This window comes from Nesoenas mayeri (assembly GCF_963082525.1).
Source record: "Nesoenas mayeri genome assembly, chromosome: 9".
Taxonomy (NCBI): domain Eukaryota; kingdom Metazoa; phylum Chordata; class Aves; order Columbiformes; family Columbidae; genus Nesoenas; species Nesoenas mayeri.
Genome location: NC_137557.1, coordinates 2,250,742 through 2,273,475, shown reverse-complemented (window position 1 = coordinate 2,273,475; position 22,734 = coordinate 2,250,742). Strand labels below are relative to the sequence as shown.

Here is a 22,734-nt window from a genome sequence, read left to right as displayed (position 1 = left end):
CTTTAGATTATCATGCTGAATAGTAACAATAATTTGATTTTTTTTTTTTTTTTTAATAAGAAAGATTAAATGGAGACAACGACAAGGACTGTTTATTTTACAGATACTATCATGAGACCCTATCAACTTTTTATGCTTAGGACAGAGTCACAGAAAACCTATCAACACGCAGATTAGATTTTGTAAATTACACAGTCATGTATCAGAAGGTGAAGACATGAAACTGAATATACACATGTTAGAATGGTCTCTGGAGCAAGAAGAGATGCTGCAAAAATTAAATAAAGAGAACAATGAGTAAAAACTACTCATCCCGCAAAAATCTGAGTAGTTAGGTACACAACAAGAGACACTTATTTGGAAACCGGTCCTGCCCAGTACCAGCCATGGCCTTTGGGGCCCATTTTTTAATGCACCAGCTCTTTGCCCGGTGGCCGGGTGTGCAATGACACCTAGTGGCCCTGGAAACGCAAGATTTTGCAAAATAAGAATTAGAATTAATGAAGATAAGTCTTTCTTGCATGGAATTCCCTTGTCAGGCTGAAACACACAGGCAGAGGTTTTGGAAAAAGTTCAAATTCGACAAGTTAAATGCATCTTAACTTTTATTTTCTGATTATTGCTCCTAAAAAGCAGCAGCATGTTCGACAAGATAAAAATAAAATCCAACCCAACTCTATTTTTACTTCTTTACGCATATAAAAAAAACCCTATTAGTTTCCTAATAACTGTAGTTGTTTCCATACAATTGCAATGACACGTTTGTTCCATCGCCACAAAATCATGATTTCTCTGTCACCTCAACTTCTGTAGAATTGTCCTAAGTCTCTATTTTGTTTCTTCTCGCATTAAAGCGTTTCCTCAGTTTGCATGCAAAACAGTCACAAAAAAGCTATTTCATTCAGATGCTGAGCATCAAATCCAAGAGTTGTCTACACTGCACACACAGCCCTCAGTCGGGTGCTGCCGTAAACCACAAAGCCACCCTGGATTTAACAGAAGCACAGAAATGATGGACAAGCAAGGAACGTAAATCAATTTTTTAATGATCTGGGCAAGTATAATTAACCACTTAAGAAAATTGATAATGTAGTTGGGATGGTTCTCCATAGCTCACTATGTAATGGAATACAACTACAAGACACTCAATGATATAGTCACTAACTAACAAAATTTAATCGAATTATATCTAATCCTATATCCTCATAAATTAAGGAACCAGGGGTTTGGTTATCTACATAGTCAATAAATACATCACCATATGATGAGGAATTATTAGTGACTTCAGTTCAGGCCATACATACAATAACATTGTGGAAAGCTGAAGTGAATGGAGAGCTCTTGAGATAAAGCACATGAACAATTCTTCTGCTTCACCACAGGCACCTTATCTACAGAGATGTAGATGAACTACTTCAATTCTTCAGTTCTTTTCTTAACAAGGGTAAAAATGAAAATATTTAGAATATATAAAAAAATAACTGAATGAGTGTTATTTAATATACTATTTTCCAAGCTAATATATTATGAAATCTGTTTAGCCCATCCCTATAGTTAACATACTAGAGAAACAACGAGATTTCCAGCTATTTTAATGTATAAAGGAGACTCAAAAGGTTTTACCTGCTCTTCCTCCAAGTAGCCATGACAATGATTAACAGGGGAAACCCACATTTTACAACTCTGCATTCTGTTAAAACTTGACAAGTCAGCTTAACTGGTTCCTGACTTTTTAACTGTGCTTATTACTTGACCCATTATTCGAATTATATTTAAAAAAAAAAGCAACCACGCTCATTGAACTAGTAAAAGATCTTTCGAAATACAGACAGCATTTTTGAAAGTGAAACTAAGGCGGCAGCAGGCAGACATTTGTTGCAAAGCAAACATGTTTAACATAACTGTCACACCTACATTTTAACAGTCTCGGAACTGACCACCAAGAAATCTCTTTAATTATTCACCTCTGTTCTGTGTCTTACAGGCAGGAACTCACCAGAGAGAACAACATGCAAAGAAGAGTAAATCCTCTATTTAGTTGTGAAGACAATCAAAATGGATGTCAACAGTAAGGCACGGGTGACACTGAACAAAATAGCCACAAAATTAAGAAATCACTGTACGAAAAGCATCAGGTATCCACTGAGGATTTTGGGAAGGCTCCATGGTTTGAACGCTAAAGCAGTTTCATTTCCTGCGTTGTGGGAAAGTCTCCTGTGTCAGGATGACACGATATTGAGATGTGACAGAGGTCATCAGCTCATGTGCCAGATAACAAACGTATTTCTATTAGAAATGACCGTTTCTACAGAAACTCAGCGGAGTTACCAGAAAACAGTTATTGGTACATTCTAATAGAGAACACAAGTTTATCTGTGGAGAACTTACTAAGTAATTAAGTTAACTGACAGCTGTGGCAAATCATGAGAAAGCCAGTTTGACAGCAGGCTGCAAAGTTCTAAGCAGGGCAAGAGCCACTCTCAGCTGAGCCACCTCCTCTAGGGACAAACACGAGGAGTAACTCAAGGGACTGGGAATGCGGAGATTCCGCCTCCCTTTGCACAGCCGACCTCTTGAGGAGGCGAATTGCTTCAGGGCCATGTTCAGGATACTTTCTCCATTTAAATTTCCATCGTGCATAAGAGTAAAAACTTAAATGTAAATAATGACCTATTGCTAGTTTAATGTTACAAGGCAGCCAAGTCGGGGGTCCAGCTACTCTGAGTCTGTGTTTCAGCAGAAGTTACACTCGCATCCCAGGAGTGTTCTCAGAAAGTCTTACACTCCATGTACACCAATCTATCATCGAACAAATTCATCTCTTTTCAGTCTCTATGGTGCACACACACTCTTCTGTATTTGCATCAGACTAAAATTCTCCTCGGTACTCGCACAGCTCTAACAACACAGGAAAATATCCGCACTCCACTGCTGTGTGTAACTGCCCAGAGCAAATTTTGCAGGGCAAGAATTTTGCCTGCCATGTAGCCCTCAAAAGGTGGGACAATAAAACACCTGAACTCTTCATTACCTCCTTTCTTAGCAGCACTATTCCTGTTTTCTCTAAAATGACACATGCACTTGCTAAAACAGCCAATCCCCTTAGAACACAAAGGTTTTAATCTGAGTTTATCCAATGTTTTCTGGCATGTAAGCATTTGCGTTTTAGACATGGACATTGAGAGTGGGGTCTGTGGACTGCAGCACTAATTCCAACGCTAAGAAGTCCGAACGCCATAACACACTAATCCCAACACTGACATTATGCAGCCTCTAATAATGAAAAACTGTAGTTGTTGGTAATCTGTGCACAACTCTAGTTCAGTCTGGGCTGGTGCCGCAACTGGAATGATGGAGATTCAGAATACACCTGTCAGCCTCCATTGGAATATTCTGGTACAAAATGAGATCGGGCTGGCAAAAAGCCTTTGACACCAAAAGATCCCCGAAAGCAACCTGAGAACTCTTTCCGAAGAAACAGACAACACTTTCCTCTTTGGTTGCAAAAACTTGGTTGCGTTATGACCAGTTGTTTCTGGAGAACCTAATGAGAAAGGTGTTTGCTTACCAATTCCTGCCTCCTCTTCTCACCCCTGAAAATTCGGGAAAAAATAACTTTTGAACATGTTGTCTTGCCACACAATGAGTTTTATCATCTGAAGTGATAATACAACAGTTGCAGATTTACTTTGTTAGCATTCCACGGAAAAATTACGACAGCAAGATTTACAATAAAGTGCTGAAAACAATAGGATTTTCATGATATACAACAGGTGAACAGCAGAACTTGTCCTTTAAACACAAAACTGAAGCGAATAGTCAAGTTGCAGCCAGGATCTCCAGAATGCTGAGCAAAGAGGGTTTGCAGTTATAACGGCCACCACTAACTCCAAGTTTTGTGGAGGATTATAGTAGCCATAGGCAAAATCTCTTCTTGTTTGTTCTAGTGAAGAAAATCAATCTTGATCAATCTAAATTATAACCCCATTTAAACTCTTTTCTTCACTTTTTAATACAGACGGCAAGACAGAACTGACTCAGCGTAAGGCAGACTGCTCTTATTTTTAATCTTGTTTCATAGAGCATAGCTATATTTCAATTTCAAATGGTGAAGCACTTCTCCCAGCAGAAGGGGGATGAGGACAGGAGGTTTTGCACGTATTCCCCCAGCAGCTCCAGCACACAGTGCCTGGGCACCAGCAGCCCAAGGAAGAGCAATGGCTTGTGCAGCCCGTAGGATGAAACCAGTGGCTCCACAGATTTGCTTGAAGGAGAAACCGCATTAGAGCACTTAGAACATTCACTATAGATCTGTTTTTCTACGGAGATCGAAAAGATAGAAAATCCAAGCCTAATTCTGAGAAATTCCAATTACCATTTTTCCTTCCTTGGTCTTTTCTATTCTGACTCACTTTTGACCATTGCTTTTAGAACTAGCACTGATACTAAACCACTGCTGATAAGGTTGAGGCTCTTTGCTGCTGCAGCTCCAGTTCTACGTGTCTGTTCAACAGAAAGTGTAACTGCTACAAAAGCCAAACAGGAGTAAAATTAGAAGTATTAACTCATATCAACCTGTTGTATCACTTGGTAAGTACTAGCTTAGAAGTTGTTCCTTAGTTTCTGCATCTGACCCTAGCTGCTTTGCTGTTTATTTTTTTCTTGGATATTTTGTGCGACCAGTTTTTCTTGATAATATAAAGGCATCCAAACTGCTTTTTTAATCTTCCATAAGCCACTAGGCAGCAGTGTAAGAAAGACGAGTCCTTCCATTTCCCCGTATGCTACTTGCGCTGTTTCCAACTCCTCTCCCACTTCTTATTTTTCCTATATCAGATAAGCATGATACTCCTCGCACTTGGCTGCTTTCTGTTTTTAACCTCACAAAGAAGATACCTCTTGCTTTTTAAGCAGGAGTGCAAGTAAAGAATGGCAAAAATAAGTGCAAAATGTATCTTCAGTTTTCCATAATGGTAGTTTCAAGTTGACTTTATTCGGTCAGAGTGCCCATACTCCTCCTCTTCAGGTAAATTTTGACTGTGAATTCTAATTCTACATACATGAGCCTTGGGAGCTGTATAGGCAGATAACCAATATTCCTGTAATCTTATTCTTCTTCTCCTGGAAATGTGACTGTAACACAGCTCTTGGAGTAAGCCACAACAGGTTGGGTTTTTTCCAATTCCATGTTATTGCTGCTATTACTTAATCCTTGCAGTCATATCTCATTTCTACCCTTCAATTTTACCAGATGGCAAATATACAGGAGGGGAGAAAGTATCAAATACTCAACCTCATGCTTTGCCTTCCAAGAAAGGTGTTACAAGCTAGGTGGGAAATCAAGAAAGTCAGGAACTAAACGCACATACACGAATCTACAAGGCCACTACTGTCCAATGACGAGGAAAAACTTAGAGTTAGCCTGTTATACAACATGCAGTTGTTTGCACAAAACTCCTCTTCTGCATTCTGGAAATAATTTAAAAGTAGCCTTTGTCAAGCTGTTTGCACATCTGTCTAATTTTAGAAGCTTTCTTAAGGACATTCTTGTATTTAATACAAGCACACCAATGGAGTGCAAATCTAGAGCCACTTTGGAATCTCAGTCAGTTATTGTCAGACTCAACCTACAACGTTTGACTTAAGATTCCTGGCATGTTCTAATGAAACTATTTAATTGATCCCTGTCAATTACATATTGCCCCTGGAAATGTCCTTTTCTTCACTTTCCATATTTCCCTATTTTTCTGCAGAAAGCTTAATAAACATTGGTCATAATGATATGTTGCAATTTGCAAAATAAAAATCACATGAATTGCCAACCTAAGTTTTGTGGTACTGTAAGAGAATTAATTTTAAAACTGCATATAGACATATTAGCATATTTTATGCTGCTCTGCATTCACTTCAGCATAAAGCACAATATTTAAGCAGTCAGCGAAATTGATTCTGTGGTATATGAAATCAGTGTGAGGCTTCTATTTTTACATAAGACTCTGGTTTTACTTAATTGTATTCTCACCCTTGCTTTAACTCTTCCTACCACTTCAGCTCAGCTGTCCTTGACCTTTCCAGTACAAACCTCTCCCCCACCAGTGCTGGCAGCACAGGTCTCCAGTTATAATCCCAGTAGAGCTTTTCAGCTCGTTCTCTGCTCGGTGCTTTAGCTCAGATGTTGGTGCTTCATTAGGAAAGCAGATCTCACCAATTGGGAACTCCTGGCTTATCTCAAAGCGAGAAGAAAATCTGCTCTCCCTCATTTCCTCTCCAATACACCGAAAGAGCGACTCCTACATTATTTCCACAAAGCAGCAGGTGAAAAACTTGACTAAACTTCCTTTCTGGCAACATAATCTTGCCATAGGATAAGACTTAGCACATTACAAAATGCCACTTGAGTTACAAAAATACACACGTATAAAATCATTGCAAACGTGTATACTTGCTTAAGATTACATGAGAATATTTTAATTAAGTGTATCTAATACATTTAAGTGAAATGCTACTGTAATCAGTACAAAATTTACTTTAAAAACTTTCAATTTGTTTGAAAGAAAGGTTCTAAGGTAGGTTGAAATCAACTGATAGTTTGCTCTCATTATACTACTTGAAAGTCTCAAGCCATTTATTACCATTTCTGTAACATTCATTTGCAAAGTCACTGAATGGGAATTACCCATGAAATTCCAATTTTCCTTTTAACGAGCTTCTATCAGGGATACATCTCTTACCTTGAAAGCCTGCAAAAGCCACCTTGAGCAGGCGTTACTGGTTGCCATCCACAGCCAGTTTGCTTTGCCTACCCTCCGATGTCCAAAACTGACCTTCCTTCAAGTGTTCCCCATTTATTTCATCATTTCTTACAGGCAAACCACCCAGGATAGAGAGGCTGAAATTTTTTTCTGGCCTCAAGGTTAAACCTGTTCAGAGCAGTCACTATTGAGCAACAGCAAACATACTTACCTGCCCAGTTTTGGCCGGTCAGAGCACAGAACCCACACATGTTTTCTGTATATGTCCCCCTGATATTCCAAGTAAGTCTTCTGAGAACACCTAAGTCATTTTATTTGTTGTTCTTTACAGATATAAAAGTTATTGAAGCTGGGGCATTAGGTGTGGAAGATAGAAAAATAGCGAGATCCTAGATTTTCCCACAGTGCTTCACATGTTGGTTTTTTTAAGTGACAAGATGTGTTTTTTCCTGTTGCAGTTTCAGGCTGTGGCAAGCTCATTAACAATGCACTGAGCAGTTGTCTGTTCCTAAAGTACTAAAAGCATATAGCAATTTATTAAAGACATGAAATATGTAGCGTTAGAACTTAAGGATCACAAAAGTGACAGACTCCTCCTGTTAAATGTTGGCAATATCCCACTGTAACCAGAACCATTTTTAAACAAGGTTTTTTTCAATTAGCTAATTCAGGCACAGTATTTGTAATAGTTCTAGAACTACTTGATTAGTGTTACATATTCTGTTTGTCCATGGGTGGTTTTTTTGAAATGCTACTCCCAAAAGTCATCAGTAGTTTAATATTTACAGTACCTGTATCACATTCTACCCAACTTAAAAATTCAGCTTGGAAATTTTACCCTGAAAGGGACCAAAATTTGCTATGTCAGAAAAAATACTGCAAAATAAGAGGTGAAGTGGGAAGAAGAAACAAACAACCAAAAATATAGGAGTCTTCTAAAAAGCAAATATTTCCATTGAGTAATGCTAAATATGCTAGCAAGATACAATCAAGTATCTGAAGGTTTTGTTACTACATGTAGGACATATTGTCTTACAACATTTTCTGTAGTACTAACTAGTGAATGTTCTGTCACATAAAACAAAAACCAGCATTTGATAATACTTAATTAACATTTTTGCCCAAAAATCTACATTGTAAGTGAAATATTTTAATTACACCCTATTGACACAGTCAAAATCAAATAGATTTATAACTTATTTAAAGTAAGAAATTACTCTGACTTGATATCAAGTTAAACTTGGCTATAGCAAGAGAAGAACAAAAGCTAAATAAACCTGTTACTTGCCCCTCCAATTTTAAATAACTTAATTTAAAAACCATTAAGGAAAAAAGGGCAATCCTTGCGATAGTAATTCACAGCTTGGGCCTAATTTACTTCTAACTATAACTTTTAATATTTGGGTTTTGAAGTTCTGCTGTTATTCTGAGGAAAACGTTACTATGCCTCTCAAGTGGAAAGTACTCAACTTTGAATCACCAGATCAGCAGATCTCACTTTAAAAAGGTACAAAACCTTATTTGCAAAGAAAAAGGACTTTGCCTCAGCCAGAAAGGCTAAAGAAAACCAGACAATTTCAGTAGTTTCCTCTGCCATTGGCAATAATACATTAGCCAGAAAGAGTCCAGTGGAATGAAAGCAAAAAATAATGGTGGAAACCATTGCTTTGTGCCTTAATATTGGTTGTATCTCCCCCTTACTTCCCCTTGTACGGGTGGGAAGCATGAAACTCAAGCTTTTAGGAAAAGGTACGTTCTCCTCATTGATAACTTCAGAGGAAACAATTAATGGGAGAAGAAAACAAATCACATTTGGGGGGAGAAAAAAATAAAATCAATTTTAAAAGCTTAGCAATACTCCCACCCAAATATTCCCTTCCTCTCGTCGCAGGGGTAAAAGGGCATCCACTCTCCAATACCAAGTTTTAGATAGATCTGCACCATAATTTCTACCTGGCTTAATCTCTGACTCTGCATTGTTATCCTTTTAGATATTTTACTAAAAGGACACAAGAACAACTGTACAGAAAAGAGAGGGTATTTACAGCAGTTGTTTTGTTGGAGGTGCTTCTCACTCCATCTTGAAACAGAATCCAGGAATAAAGCGTTGGAGGGAATAATTAATTGGCACGGAGACTTCTAAACAGATATATCCTCTTTTTGTGGGTGTAACTGTAAAAAGGACCGCACGAAAAGGCTGGAGGAAGTGAAGCAAGCACAGCGACCCATCTACAATTTTTTTTTAAGAGGGGAACTGGAAGCTCCTTTGACAAAACAGGCCTAAAATAAACTCTAGTGAAACATTTCAGACCTTGGGAGGCTCCCACTGCTCACTAATTTTCTAGGCCACGATTCCTCAGAGTAGATTTGAGACCTGTTAGTAATAGTAGTGAAATGATTACAGGTCATTGCAGATCTAGCTATTCAATTGAATCAGTATTTAAATATTCCATCAAGTACCTTCACCTAATTTACATTTTAAGTGATTGTTTGGCACGCAGCAAAATTCTCCACTATTATTTAAAAACTAAGAACACAAAAAAAAAGTGTGGTTGTCTTCAGCCTGTCTTTTAAACAGCAAACAGATGCCAGCAAGCCTTACAATTTTAAGGTGAAATGTGAATATGAATGATACTATACTGACAAATTCTATTATTATTTTTTTACAGATTTGGTTGTAAACTGTAGCTTTTAAAAACATAGCTTGAATTGGTCATAAACCTGCCATTCTTTGAGTGCTCTGCAGTTGCTGAACAAGTGTAAACAAAAACTACACTTCATGTGTTTTTTCTTGCACTCCATCTTTATGCACAGTTAATTTTTATATACATACTTCTCCAGTAAAACCACAGCAGTATATGCGAGCCATATAACTTCACAGTAGAATCATTAAGATTTAAGTTAATATCGATGTACTTTTATCTTAAAACATAAAGGAGTTGCTGAATCTCTGCCACGCTTAAGCAGCACAATAATATTGGGGTTTAAGGTTTATTTTACTACACCAATATTTACGTGCTGCTAGGGCGGAACAAGTATGACAACTCTTCTATTCATCCACATGTCAGGAACATAAATTGATTAATAAAAAAAAAAAATATTCTATTAGTATCTTCAACTGTTTCTCTTCCTTAAATTTCTAAAGCAGCAAATAATGATTCGCATCTTTATTAGAGCATGCAAACCATGATGTGCTGCTAGAGTACTTTAAGGCCTCAAATATAAGACTTAAAACCTAGACAGTATTTTTTTTATTACTATAACTGGAAATACTTTACTTAAAATTGTTTTTATTCATACACCAACCTGTAAAATTAAGAACCTATTATGGTCCAGATCAATTCCATGGCTTCGAAGAAGAATACCAACTTCTTTGAATGTAGTTTTCTTTCCATTGATGGAGTAGACAGAAGAATTATCTCTATAGGCAGTTCTAGATACACAAAAATTGCTGTTAGGAACGACTTCGTAATCATCTCCTTCCTGTTTTGAGGAAAAACAAAGCCAGAAAAACAATTACTATGTCACAGGTTTACCTCATATTTCACAATTAAGCCCAAAAGTTTGATCATGTTCAGGTTTTAAGTCTAGAAGAAGTGAGAACTGTCTTAAAGCTGCATATCTCAAAAAAAGAGAGGAAAAAAAAATTTAAAAACACTGGAGAATTGGACAAAAATTAGCCCAAATCATTTAAACAGAATAGCCTTCATATTATGCCTTTTCAACCTCTAATATAAGCTACTGCTTTGAAAATACTTAATTTATTCTCTTTACACACTGTTTCAAATCACAAAGGGAAAGCCCCATTTCAAATTTAAAGTGGCTGTGCTATTCCACCCTTTACATTTTAGATGAGGAAATCTTGAATCACCCAACTACTGCTTGCAGTTTAAACTCCTCTTTTATAGTGCTAGGAAAAGGAGTTACTTTGAGCTGAGTAGTTCTAAAGAGAAACTGTACAAGATAAAATACCCCAAACATTAAAGATGTGACAAACGTGACATCACCAGCTTCAAAAGATATCTTAGGCTTACCTACAGAGCAACAACTAAAATAAAGCCTGGCCTATACTTTAAAAAGTTAAAATTGATGCCTGCTTCTTGTAAAAACTCACACTGGCCTGCCACTTTGCCAGATTAACCCCCCAAAGCATCATCAAATTGGCATGTGGTGTATGCAGAACTTTTTGAGATCAGAGTTAGCTCCTAGATGGTAACACAAAGTGAAAAGAAAATATTCTGAATCTGGTTATTAGAAATACAAGCAAAAGGTATGTGTGTATGTACATCAAACCAAAGTGGGGGGGGGAAAGTCTTTTAAAACAATTCCTTCAGAGCATGGATATTTTGCCACTTTATTATCACAATTTTTGAAATTTCAATGTACACTTCCCACTATGTTAACTGACCCCAAAGTCAGTAGTTCATACTTCAGCTCGAATGTGCCCACAAAAAAATCAATTTAAATAAAGAAAAATAAATTCCTTGCACTGTAACTGACATAAATCAACCAAACTTCCCAGGGATTTTAAATTGACACAAGAAGTGGCAGTCAAAATTTAATTTTTTTAAATTTACCAACACTATTTCATTCAAGTAAAATATCAGGTTCAAAAATGTTTAGTGGTAGGACTCAAGTTCCAGAATTCTTGATGAAAAATCTCTTTTAAAATTGCAGGCATATTTACAGTATATAAAGTGTAAATAAGAAAGTTTCAGATTCATTATATATTTTTCTAAATTTACATAACCTAAAATAGTTTCTAATTGGTTTGAAAAGTTTTGTTTAAATAGGTTTTCTTTCTTGATATATACACGGATATTATAAATTTAAGAATATAGAGCATGTGCAAATGAAGACTTAACTTCTTAAGGATCCAATTAATTTAAGAAATAAGTTTTATTTACTTGAGGTAAAAGAGATGACAACTCTAAAATGACTTCTTAAAATTATTACATTTTCTGAATAGTTAAAAAATGGACATGTAAAAGAAAATTAAAAAAATAATCCCTACTAATATTTTAAGAACAACACTACTCAGAGGAATTTTTAAGCTAATTAACTTTGAATTCAAGTTTTACATCCCAAAGATAAACTAGTCATGCTATGAAGTTTTCCCCAGCTCAAACGAAAATAACCAATATTAAAAGTTTTCAAATCCTTAAAGAAAAAGAAAGTCTCCACTGTTCTGAATAGAAGCATACATACCTTGTCAATGATCTTTTGGAAGTGAACTTCCACAGAACAACTCTGGATGTCCGTATGTTTGTCAGAATTATGGATCAGCACAGAGAGTTTTTTGGATCTGATTTTTTGTGCTCGATACCCGAACACAAAAAGCATTGCATCAATGATATTGGATTTTCCACTGCCATTTGGCCCAATAATACATGAAAAACGCTGCATAATAGAAGGAAAAAAGTGACAAAGGGAAATAGATCCTGGCCTGTGTACATCACCTATTTAATTTGTGAACAGTTTAAAACACAATTATTTCTACTGCATGAAACTGCAGACTATCTGATAGCTTAGTTTCTACTGCCAAAGGTAAAGCAGCACAACTTATTTAAGAAAAACAAAAACACACCTCAACTCAGCTCAGCTTTCTAAATTTTAACTTGTTAACTCAAAGCGATACTGCACTGAGCAAGCATGTTCGCAAGGAAAGTTTCATGATTAGCTACGTAAGTCTCTCGTGGGCACTAAAACATATTCTCATTCTTCAAACACACCCCTAAAAGTTTCCCAGCAAACGAAATAAAGAGAAAAGTGTGGGTTTTTAAGGTTTACTGATAAGTTAAAATTGTTCAGCATCAGAAAGTTGCATTTCACTGTTTTTTCTGCTGCCCAATAATGAAAATTTAGAAAAGCACTATATAAGTAACTCTGAAACTTAAATATTTTTCAGTTACTTTGAGGCAAGCTTGCATGAAAATACAGGAAGGAATACTAACACACAGCGAAGGCTTACCTCCATTTAAAAAATGCTTAAGGTAAAAGAAAGATACCTTATGAAAAGGTCCCAAAGTTCGCTCCCCCGCATAGGATTTGAAGTTCTGGTTTACAATATGAGTTATCATGAGACGAGGAGCACCAGCTTCATTGGCCATTGCTGGAGGTGGGGGAGGAGGGATGCTACCCAAAATCTCTTCCACACTCCGATTATCAAGCACCTCATCTGAGATTGCTAAAAATCATCCAAAATAAACAGAAAGGGGAAAAAAAAAAAAAAAAAGACTATAAGCTCTCAATGACTAGACACCTTTTAAAATGTTCAACTGGAAAAGCAAACACCTTTTCTATAAGAACAAAACCTATACTTTCGTCTGTAATTATTAAAATAAGCTCAGTGGAATTAAAATCCTTCTTTCCATGAACTGAATTCTCTAAAAAGAGATACTTACGATGTCCCATCGATTCACTAGTGGGCTTGTTCTTTCATTATGTAATTCTTATTCTAACACACTTTAATAGGCACTCTGCAATTACAATAGCTACAACCGTCACAATAAGCCTCCAAATCCGAAACAGGCAAAGTCTTTCTAATTAATAAGTGCAAAGCCACATTTCAAGCATGCTCACAAGTCACTCTGCAAGATTTGGGGATCGCTGCACAATGCTCTGAAAGCTGTAATGACAGCACAACTACTCTGCAAAGACAGGAAGTTTGTTACGAAAACAAACTGGCCCCCTGGATATCAGCTAGTTGTAAGCAAAGCAGCTTTTCAATAGTTACTAGCAAGTTCTTCTCCAAATAGACAGTAGTTTTTGCCACCAATTTCAATATTTTAACCTATTTGTCAAATACCTTGCTTTAATAATCGCATCTCTGGCTACCTAAAAAGACACACACTGCTGTTTTTCCAGACATTTTCAGCAAAATCTCAACTCAAGAAACTCAACAAAATACACTGCTTCATGAAAAAAAAAGCCAAATCATTTTAAGAGTTAAGTACATAAACTTGACATTTATTCCATTCCAAGAAATCCCATACCATTGGCTGCACATAAATGTGAAAAATCTTGCTGTTGTACCACAACCCTAAGTACAATGTTACAGATCAGGAATATGAAATAGGTTTTATTAGGAGAAAGTCTACAAATTGCTTATGCACTTGCACTAAATCACTGGTCCAAACACTTTAACTCTTTGCAAGCCCTCTTTTAGCATTTTAAAAGCAGTTTAAACTTGCCAGGAGCCAAGGGTTTCAATATTCCTTTCTAGAAGAGAAAAGAGCAAATCCTATCTGGAACAGTTGACAAATTCTACTGAATGTTGTTGCTAAACAGGCTCTATTATCAAGTTTACACACCATCAGCACAACAATCTTCAGACGTACCTTGTGGGGGTACTTTGGCAGGCTCCCTGTCACCTTCATTTTCCACTTCCATGTCACTGGAGGACTCCTCGGAGGGCTCTCTGCCTTTCCGCCGACGGGCTGCTGTTGAGGTTTTGGTCCTCTTGCTTGGCATGTTCCCTGTTGGCTGTTCCCCTTCCATTCCAAGCAATCAAACTACTGAAGGGATCTATCTCCTTCACTAACACAAACAAGAAAACCCTGTGATCTAAGCATTGAACTACAGCCCCCTAAGGAATATACCTACACCTTTGCCCAGAGGCTTGGCTAATTTAGAAACTAGAGACCGGTGGTATTTTGAAGACAAAAATCCAAATTTGAAACAAAACCTCAAGCTTAGCCTCATAATTATATATTTTAACATACATCACACCCCCCAAAAAAACAACGGCCCGACCCTAATCTGTAGAAACAGCATGAATCTCCCTACTGAGAACTCCCACAGCCATGTTCAACACAGGGACTATGCTCAGAGAACGCAACCGTGATGCTGGGGGCAAAAGAGTTAAACACACATTCGCAATAACAAACTGAGTAGCCATATGTCTTCTGCAAGCACTTTTTACATACACGGTTCAGACCTGACACGCATTTTTTTTTCCAACACTCCACATTGACTATATATTTTATATGGATAAACAAAAAGACCTGCATAATTATAGCAAAGACTTGACCCTTAAACAGTTTAAATCAACACATGCATTTCACAAAATATAACACGACCAATATAGCCAGCATTCAACATTTAACGGAGAAAGCAAAACAAAATACCTTAATCTAGTTGTGAAGTTACAGTTAACTGATCAAGAGCAAAACGTTACAAAAGTCCATCAGCTGGCACTTGAGCACAGCTCCCAAAATTATAAATAGAAAGCAACCGATGAGAAGAAAGACGAGTGCAGGAGCGAAACTCTCTCCAAAGAGTTTAAATTGCAGCAAGTGGCGAAGTTAGCTCGCAGAAAAACAGACATGAGAAAGTTTACTTCTCACCAGATAAAAAAACTGACGTGGTTAGAAAGTCATCTTACAATTGGTGCCAATCATTTGACGTTTTCAGACCTACCCCCAACCCACACTCTCATGAGAGTCCTTCATTTGGGACAATGGGGGAGGGGGGGGAAATGAGAGAAAGAACTCGTTTTAAGGCAATTTGAGTCTATGCCCCTGTTAAGAAGTGTTCCGCAATGGCTGTCTCAGACAATTACAGCCTCTCAAAGTACCAGATCTATTTTTTTTTTCCAAAACTGCTCCACTCCAACAGAATTGTGCAATATAGACCTATTTACCTTACCAACCCTTCCCCCCGCAGATACTTCAACAGAATGAACACGCATAACTACTTGACCTCTGCTTTTAAATCGCGAGAAATCAGCTGCCACATAACCCTCTAACAAATTGCCGAAATTCGTGCCCAGCCCCTCCCCCGACTCAGCTTAAGGTGTTTGTTAAAAGCATCTCCCGACGATCTCCTGCCAAGTGCCGGTTTTGTTACGGGCAGGGCGAAAAAGACAGTCAGAGAGGAACAGAAAAGCTTCCTTTTTATCAGCCGATTTCATTTGATAGCGATAACTTCACTCAGTGAAAAATTCCTGGCGTTTTTTTCAATCCATCCGTTAACCTAAGGAGACCAACTGCGCCCTTGTCACAGCCTTTCCAAGTCGTTATGGACTTTCTTATTATTTCACTCTCACATTTCAAGCATAAAAGGAGCAGGCAGAGCGAGTTACGAAGGGGTCTCTGCTTTGTGAGCAGATTAAAACCGGGCCCTGTCCTACCGAAACGTATCCCTGTGCTTCCCCATCCCAGGTGGGTCTCCGATTCACGGTCCCCAAAGGGCACAGCAGGAAACATAGGGCTGCAGAGGACCCTCCTCTCATCCCCTCTCCTCAAACGCATCCACCGACACCAGCCAGGTCGGACACACCGGGCGCTGCGCCCCGTCGGAGCGGGACCGAGCGGCCGCCGGGCAGCCCGGACCCCTCGGGAAGGGCCCTCGGCGGGGCAGCCCCCGCCCGGCCTCCGGGCTCGGGGAGAAGGGGCTGCTGCCGCCTTTCGTTCCCTCATAGCGGAGACAAAAAGTGAAGAATAAGGCGCAAGGCAGAGCCCGCCGCTCCCCCTGCCCTCCCCCTCAGCGCCCCATGCCCAGGGAATCGCCCTGAGGGCTCTTCGGCCGCCCCGCTCGCCAGCGGGTGAAACCCCCCAACTCCACCTGCCCTCCGGCGAACCGCCGCCCGCTCTGCCCGCCGAGCTCCCCCGGGGGGCTGGTACCTCCTAGGGCTGACGACGTCCGGCCTCAGCGAGGCTCCAGGTGGCGGCAGCGCGGGCAGCTCCGGCTCCCACCGCAACTCGGCGGCTTCTACACTCGAAAATGGCGCCCAAACGGCGAACTCGAACCGAAATTCGTTAGAAAAGCGCGGGGCACGCTGGGAAGGGAGGGGGGCGGGCTCCCGCGGGTTTGAACGCAGGGGGAAAAAATAGCCCCGCTCCGCGCCATCTTGTTTTCGGTTACTGCGCGGACGGGCTGGGCGGGAGGGGAAAAGAAGTAAAATAAACCCCCTCGCTGCGGAGAGCGGCTGTTTTTTTGGGGGGAGACTCGCAGTTGAAGGTGACAATGCTCCCCCGCCCCGAGGGGAAAGGATTTACTTTAATTTTAGAAGTAGGTCAGTGGGCGGTGCTTGGTTGCTCGGCAACGGGCGGTGAGGTGGTGGGGGCCGGAGCGGCGGCGTGAAGAGGCGCCGTTATTAAAGTTAAAAAAACCAACAAAATAAATCGCGGCGACACGGCGGTTTTTTTAAAGAGGTATTAATTAACGGGTGGCGCGGTGACGCCACCCGGCCGTGTCACCTGGGCGGGGAGGGCCCGTGAGGTGGCGGTGGGACGAGCAGGAGGAAGAAGCAGCACAAGTCTCGCGGGAAGTCGCCATAGAGACGGAGCCGCTTGGCCGCGGGGAGGGCGGGAGCGGCCGCCTCGGGAAGCCGCCGGGACCGGGAGCCGGCGCTGAGGCAGCGGCGCTCCCGCCGCTCCGCGTTCTCCCCGGCGCAGGTAAAGACGGGCTGGGGTAGGCGGTGAAGGCCATCCCCCTCCGGGAGGCTGTTGGGCGGCCGGTCTGACTCACCGCCGGCGGTGGGCGAGCGGGTCGGGAGCCGTGACCCGCGGCGCGGTGTGGGAAGCGGGGCTGGCGGAGCGGGGAGAGCCCCGACCCCCGGCAGCCCTGAGGGGGACACGGGCGCTGGTGCTCGCCCGGAGACAGCGCGGTGGAGGGAGGCCGCTTTTGAAATGGAGAAATAAACTGAACAGCAGAGTCAATTCTTTATTTATCAGCGCTGGGGATCATCCTCCGTCAGTGCTCCAAAGACTGGATGCTTATATTCACATAATTATTACATATGCATTACAATTTTTGGTAATTTTGACATCTATGCTAAGAAATAATTGATTATGTTAGCTGTAATTGTTTAGTTTCTTACATCTATTAATTATTAGTTATATATAAACTAAGCACTCTGCTTCTGAACAATGTATCACTTAATCTTCTGTCTCTTATCGTGCAGAAGAATCTAAAACTTGAGAAATATCCCCTGTTTTTGCAGGTGTCATGTCGATTAGTTAGTGATGGGTACGTCTTTTGTAAATTAATCACAGTATAGATGAATTTAGCAGCTTCTCTTCACTTTCTCGGAGAGGGGGGTGGATAACCTGCCGTTTGGGAAGCTGGAAGTTTTGTGTGGAAAATACGGAGCTGGCGCTGCCGGAGAGCGGGTTCTGCCGTCTACGTGGTGCCCGAGGCTCCGGGGAGGAGACGCGGACGGAGCGGGAAGAGCCGCGGTTCCCCGGGGGCAGCGGGGCTGTGCGGAGCCGGCCCGGGGGCAACGGGGCTGTGCGGAGCCGGTTCAGGGCAGCGGGGCTGTGCGGAGCCGGCCCGGGGGCAGCGGAGCTGTGCGGAGCCGGCCCGGGGGCGGCGGAGCTGTGCGGAGCCGGCCCGGGGGCGGCGGAGCTGTGCGGAGCCGGCCCGGGGGCGGCGGGGCTGTGCGGAGCCGGCCCGGGGGCAGCGAGGCTGTGCGGAGCCGCTTCAGGGCAGCGAGGCTGTGCGGAGCCGCTTCAGGGCAGCGGGGCTGTGCGGAGCCGGCCCGGGACAGCCGCTATCTGCACCCTTTCCTCCCCTCCGTCCTCCACCCCCGGCTCTTGCTCAATCTCCTGCCGCTGTCTCTGATGCCCGTCTCTTCAGCAGCTCTGGAAGGGGGAAGGAGCGGGGCTGGGGCCCGGTGTGAGGCTGTGGGACGCGGGAGGAGCTGAGCCAAGCTCTCGGTGCCCGAACAACTCGTGATTGCCGCATCTTTTTTTAAAAAACTCCTAGTAAATGCTTTCGGCTAACCTGCTTGTGATTCGGGGTGCATGTACTGGAAGGGGTGAGGATGTACCTGTTGGTGACAACAGGTGTAGCTGTGCGACATATAGGGGACGTTCTGCCATTTAGGCGCACATAAAGAGTGTTTAAGCCGATTTCGAATATTATAATAAAGTTCTGGCCCTGTCTTTCAAAGTAAAATAATAGAATTCTGTGAACTTTTTAAGGATTTTGGGTGCCTGCGTAGTGGGAGCGGGGAGGGATGGCAGGCTGGAAGGTGACAATAGTGACATGCCTGCTGAAAGTTTAAGAAATAAACAATTAAAAACTACCAAGAGGCAACTGAAAAGGTGGTTTTAGCAAGCTGTGTGTGCAGAAAATAGCAGCAGATGAGATCTATGCATCCAAATAAACATGAGGTGTTCTGTTAAGCAGGAGAGATGCTTACGTTAAAGTGGAGAAGAAATCTTTAACGTTCTAGTCCCTGCTGTTTCTTTGCTGTATTCAAGTTGTAAGGTTAATGTTTAAGGATTTAGCTTTAGAATTTATGGCACAGAGACAGACCCTGCAACTGATCAGCAGAAAACTTTGCAGCATATCCTGAACAGATACATGTAGGTGCCACCACACACAAGTGAAGGACATGATTACTTGGAAAGTACTTGGAAAGTTTAGTGCAACCATGGGCCTCTTTTAAATACCTTGATGATCAGGTTCCTTGTATGGTTTTGAGATAAGAGTAGAAGGAAATCAGGCATTCAAATATGAGACATATAGTTATTCTTAAATAATTTAACTATTGTTTGTGTCCATCAATTAATGTAAAGTAGGGTTGAAAATAACTGATACTTCTGGCACACAAAATTACATGTTTTAAGACTGTTATCCTTTGAATACTTCTGAAGTTCTGTGTAGTAGCTGTTTGACACACAGTCGTTTTCATGGTGAATAAATTTCAGAAGGTTAGAAGGCCACGCTGTGCATTGTCATGCTCTTCTCAGAGTATATTATCTGCTCACACCCACTTGCTCTCACTTTTTTCCATCCTGGAGTACACAAAAGCTTTAACCTGGACCAGTGCCCTGTCCAGGCACAGAAACAGAAATGTTTTTGCTGTTGCAAGAAGGAAGGGGATGAAATGATGGGACCCTGTTAAACTGCTTTTGGAGTTACTGTTTTGCAGCGAAGTATCATGGACATTACAAATAGGGATGTGTGAAAGGCTAGCTTTCCCTTAAAGCTCAGCTCTGTTCTGGTGCTTATTTTGCCACAGTACTGATGTAATGCTACTTATTTCAAAGATTTTTGATTTTGATGTTACTGCCTTAATTTTTAATTTTGGCTACTTATATATGTGGGGGTTTTTTTGTTTTATTACAGTTATACCTACATATGTTAATGCTCCATCTGGACAACTGAAATGAGACTGAAGACTTCACTTCTAAAGGAACCAAAACATATCCTTTGTCTCAGAACAAACCGTAGAGCAGCCTGTTAATTCTGAATAGCTTCTTTTCCAGATGGGATTTCTTTATCATACATGTCATAGTAAAATACTTGTAAATTTACAGGTGGCTTTTTGTTCTTTTCTTCATCTTGCCATTCAGTGCAGCCTTTAAGGGCAATGTTTGAAGGGATATTGAGCACTCTTAGAGCAGCACCTTCCCTTCAGAAGCCATCACTGTTTTGCTAGAAAGATTTGTTTTCCTTCTTACTTGTGGTGATAAGATAAAAGCTTTCCCAGACCGTAAATACGAGTAGTGTTATATCTGCTTGTTTGTAATAAGACACGCGTGTCACAGATGTAAACAAAATTGTAATCTTCCTCCTAATAAATTAGGTATGTCAACAATTTATATATGATGTGTTAATAAACTGGTGTTTTGCACTTGCACTGTGCACTCAGACCCTTCTAGAGGTGTAACCCAGTATTTCAGCTGTATTTTAGTAAGTATGTATCATAATAACTGTATTTTTACATCCTAGTTGGCTTTATTTTTTGCTGAATTTATACCAGCTCTTTCCTTGAAACAAAAGAGCAAAGAATGAAGATTCGTATTTCTTTATATAAAACATTCTACATAATCATATCAAAATGATCTCCCTGTTATGTTCCTTTAGTTTTGTATAACCTAGATGAGATATTTTGTAAGCTTGTTTTTCATATTTGAATTTTCAGTGTTCCTTAATTGAATTAAACATAAGGAATTAGTTAGCTGTGTGGGATGGACCACAGCTGACGAACTATATTCCTGCAGTGATGATCACCAAATTATGAAATGGAACCTTTTAACTAGTGAGACTACCCGAGTAGTGAAACTTCCGGATGATATTTATCCCATAGATCTCCACTGGTTTCCCAGAAGTATAGGTGGGAAGAAGCAGTCGCATGCTGAGAGCTTTGTTCTAACAAGTTCTGATGGTAAGTCAATTTAAAATATTTATAATTTCATACCACTTTGTGCTTATGTCACTTAAGTACATGAGAAATGCAATACCAAACACCTGTAATCTAGCTGCACTGGTGTAAAATTAATAGCTGTTTCAAATTTAATGTCCTGTATTGCAATAATCTTCTCCGATACAATGTTATCGAACATACCTCTGACAGAAGATATTTTTTTTATGTAATGTCAATTTCTACCACCTTTTCTCAGTTTCATAAACCACTGACTTTAAATACATCTGCACCACATGCCTACATAGACACTGTATCGCTTATCGTTATGAAAACTGAAGATGACCAAGTTCCCAAAATTGCTTTACCGTGATGTTTAATATCAATGTAGCCGATTTCTTGGATGTGTCACAAGAGCATCTTTTATATCTGGCTTCTGTGGAATCTTGAATATCCCTCGGAAGCATCAAATTCTGACTTTTGTCAGAGGTGTCAGGCCAGTATACATGTTCACTGTGCTGTCAGATGTATATATACAGATGTATATCCAGTATGCTGCTATTTGTCCATTACAGTAGTGTACTAATAATGGACTATATGGTCCAATATCGTAGCTGCTGTATTCCAGTGTACGGATTCTGTTTTGTGAAAGGGAGGTGGGAGCAAGAAGGTTTGATTGCCTGCTTTGGTTTTTTTCTTCTCCTCGCCGAAGAGATAAGGATTTGATTTTGGCCGACTTGCATCCAAATTCTTCCTGCATGAAGGCAGATATATTCATATCGTCATTTCAGTAAAGAAATCTTAGGTAACTAATTCCTTTAATATTTTACATTTATTTTGAAGCAGTCCATACAGTTCAGGACAGACTTATCTCCTTTCTTCTCAGAACTGTAATAGGGATTACGTTTCACACCATCAACAATTATTTGCGCATGTTTCCCTTCTCTCATCCTTTTTCTTTAAGGAAAAACATTATGGCTCTCTTCTTGATCTACTACTTCTTCGAACAAAATACAAAAAATAGCAGTAAAATGAAATTTTCTAAACAGCTCACCCCCTTTATTTCCATTACAAAAAACCTATAGTGTGGAAACCTGGTAGTTCAGATGATAGAGTTTCTTCCTAAACCTACAGGTTTTTGAAAGGGGTTGATCCTCGAGGGAATCTGCTGATTTACATTGGCCTTGTGATAAAAAGTGTCAACATTAGTGAGTTCTTACATTCTTTCATGCTAAGGCCTAAGCACTGGAATAAAATATTAACTCCATCCCAGGGTGCTATCTTACTATTCACAAACCACATTCAAAACAAAGGACTGTGCTAACTATCAACGAGAAAGTTAATTAACCTCTGTAGTGGTTGAGATGGACAAATGACATGGACCAAGTTCTTCCAGGATGAAAGTAGTAGATGGCATTTATTGCCACAAGTGCGTTTTTATACAGTTTTACCAATTCATGTCTCTTCACTCTTGGTTACAAGTTACAGCAGTAACATCTCATTGGCTATTTTTGCTGTCATCAGTGTTACTCTTTTACTCCCTTCTCTCTCACGGGTACAACCTTAACATCTCCGGATACTCCTTTACTGCCATCTTTCTCACAGGTAGGCCTTAATATCTTCAAGGCTAATTTCTGTTCCCATGCCCTTCGTCAGGGAATCCACGGACCCACCATAGTCCCACAAACCTCATGGAAAATTACCTTGGTTTGGCCAAACCAGTACATATACCTTTGTGTTTTACTCACTTGCTAATGCTGTTGAAGTTTCCGGAGTAAGTCAATGTGCCACAATGAATCCGATTACATCAACATACATCAACTTGGTTTGTGTTCTTTTGTCAGTGGTCAAGGATCTTGGTGGTAAAGCTGTATTTCTACA

The 22,734-nt window shown here is 40.4% G+C and overlaps 2 protein-coding genes across 3 annotated transcripts in view; one reads left to right on the top strand and one right to left on the bottom strand.

Moving 5' to 3' along the window:
* Nucleotides 1-16,470, bottom strand: part of SMC4 (structural maintenance of chromosomes 4) — a 35,054-nt gene extending 18,584 nt beyond the window's left edge. Inside the window, exons 1-5 of the mRNA XM_080349765.1 lie at nt 16,379-16,470; nt 14,093-14,291; nt 12,761-12,939; nt 11,961-12,152; nt 10,059-10,235 (exon numbers count right to left, since the gene is read on the bottom strand). Of these exons, the coding sequence (XP_080205891.1) occupies nt 10,059-10,235; nt 11,961-12,152; nt 12,761-12,939; nt 14,093-14,252 (708 nt within the window). The 5' untranslated portion in view covers nt 14,253-14,291; nt 16,379-16,470. The remainder of the gene's footprint in view (nt 1-10,058; nt 10,236-11,960; nt 12,153-12,760; nt 12,940-14,092; nt 14,292-16,378) is intronic.
* A 431-nt stretch (nt 16,471-16,901) lies between these two features.
* Nucleotides 16,902-22,734, top strand: part of IFT80 (intraflagellar transport 80) — a 46,309-nt gene continuing 40,476 nt past the window's right edge. Inside the window, exons 1-3 of one of the 2 annotated variants that reach the window (XM_080349906.1) lie at nt 16,902-17,152; nt 19,836-19,915; nt 20,659-20,877. In XM_080349906.1, the coding sequence (XP_080206032.1) occupies nt 19,876-19,915; nt 20,659-20,877 (259 nt within the window). In that variant the 5' untranslated portion in view covers nt 16,902-17,152; nt 19,836-19,875. Of the gene's footprint in view, nt 17,153-19,835; nt 19,916-20,658; nt 20,878-21,565; nt 21,659-22,734 lie in introns of those variants that run through there. The other variant, XM_080349907.1, reaches the window with a different exon arrangement.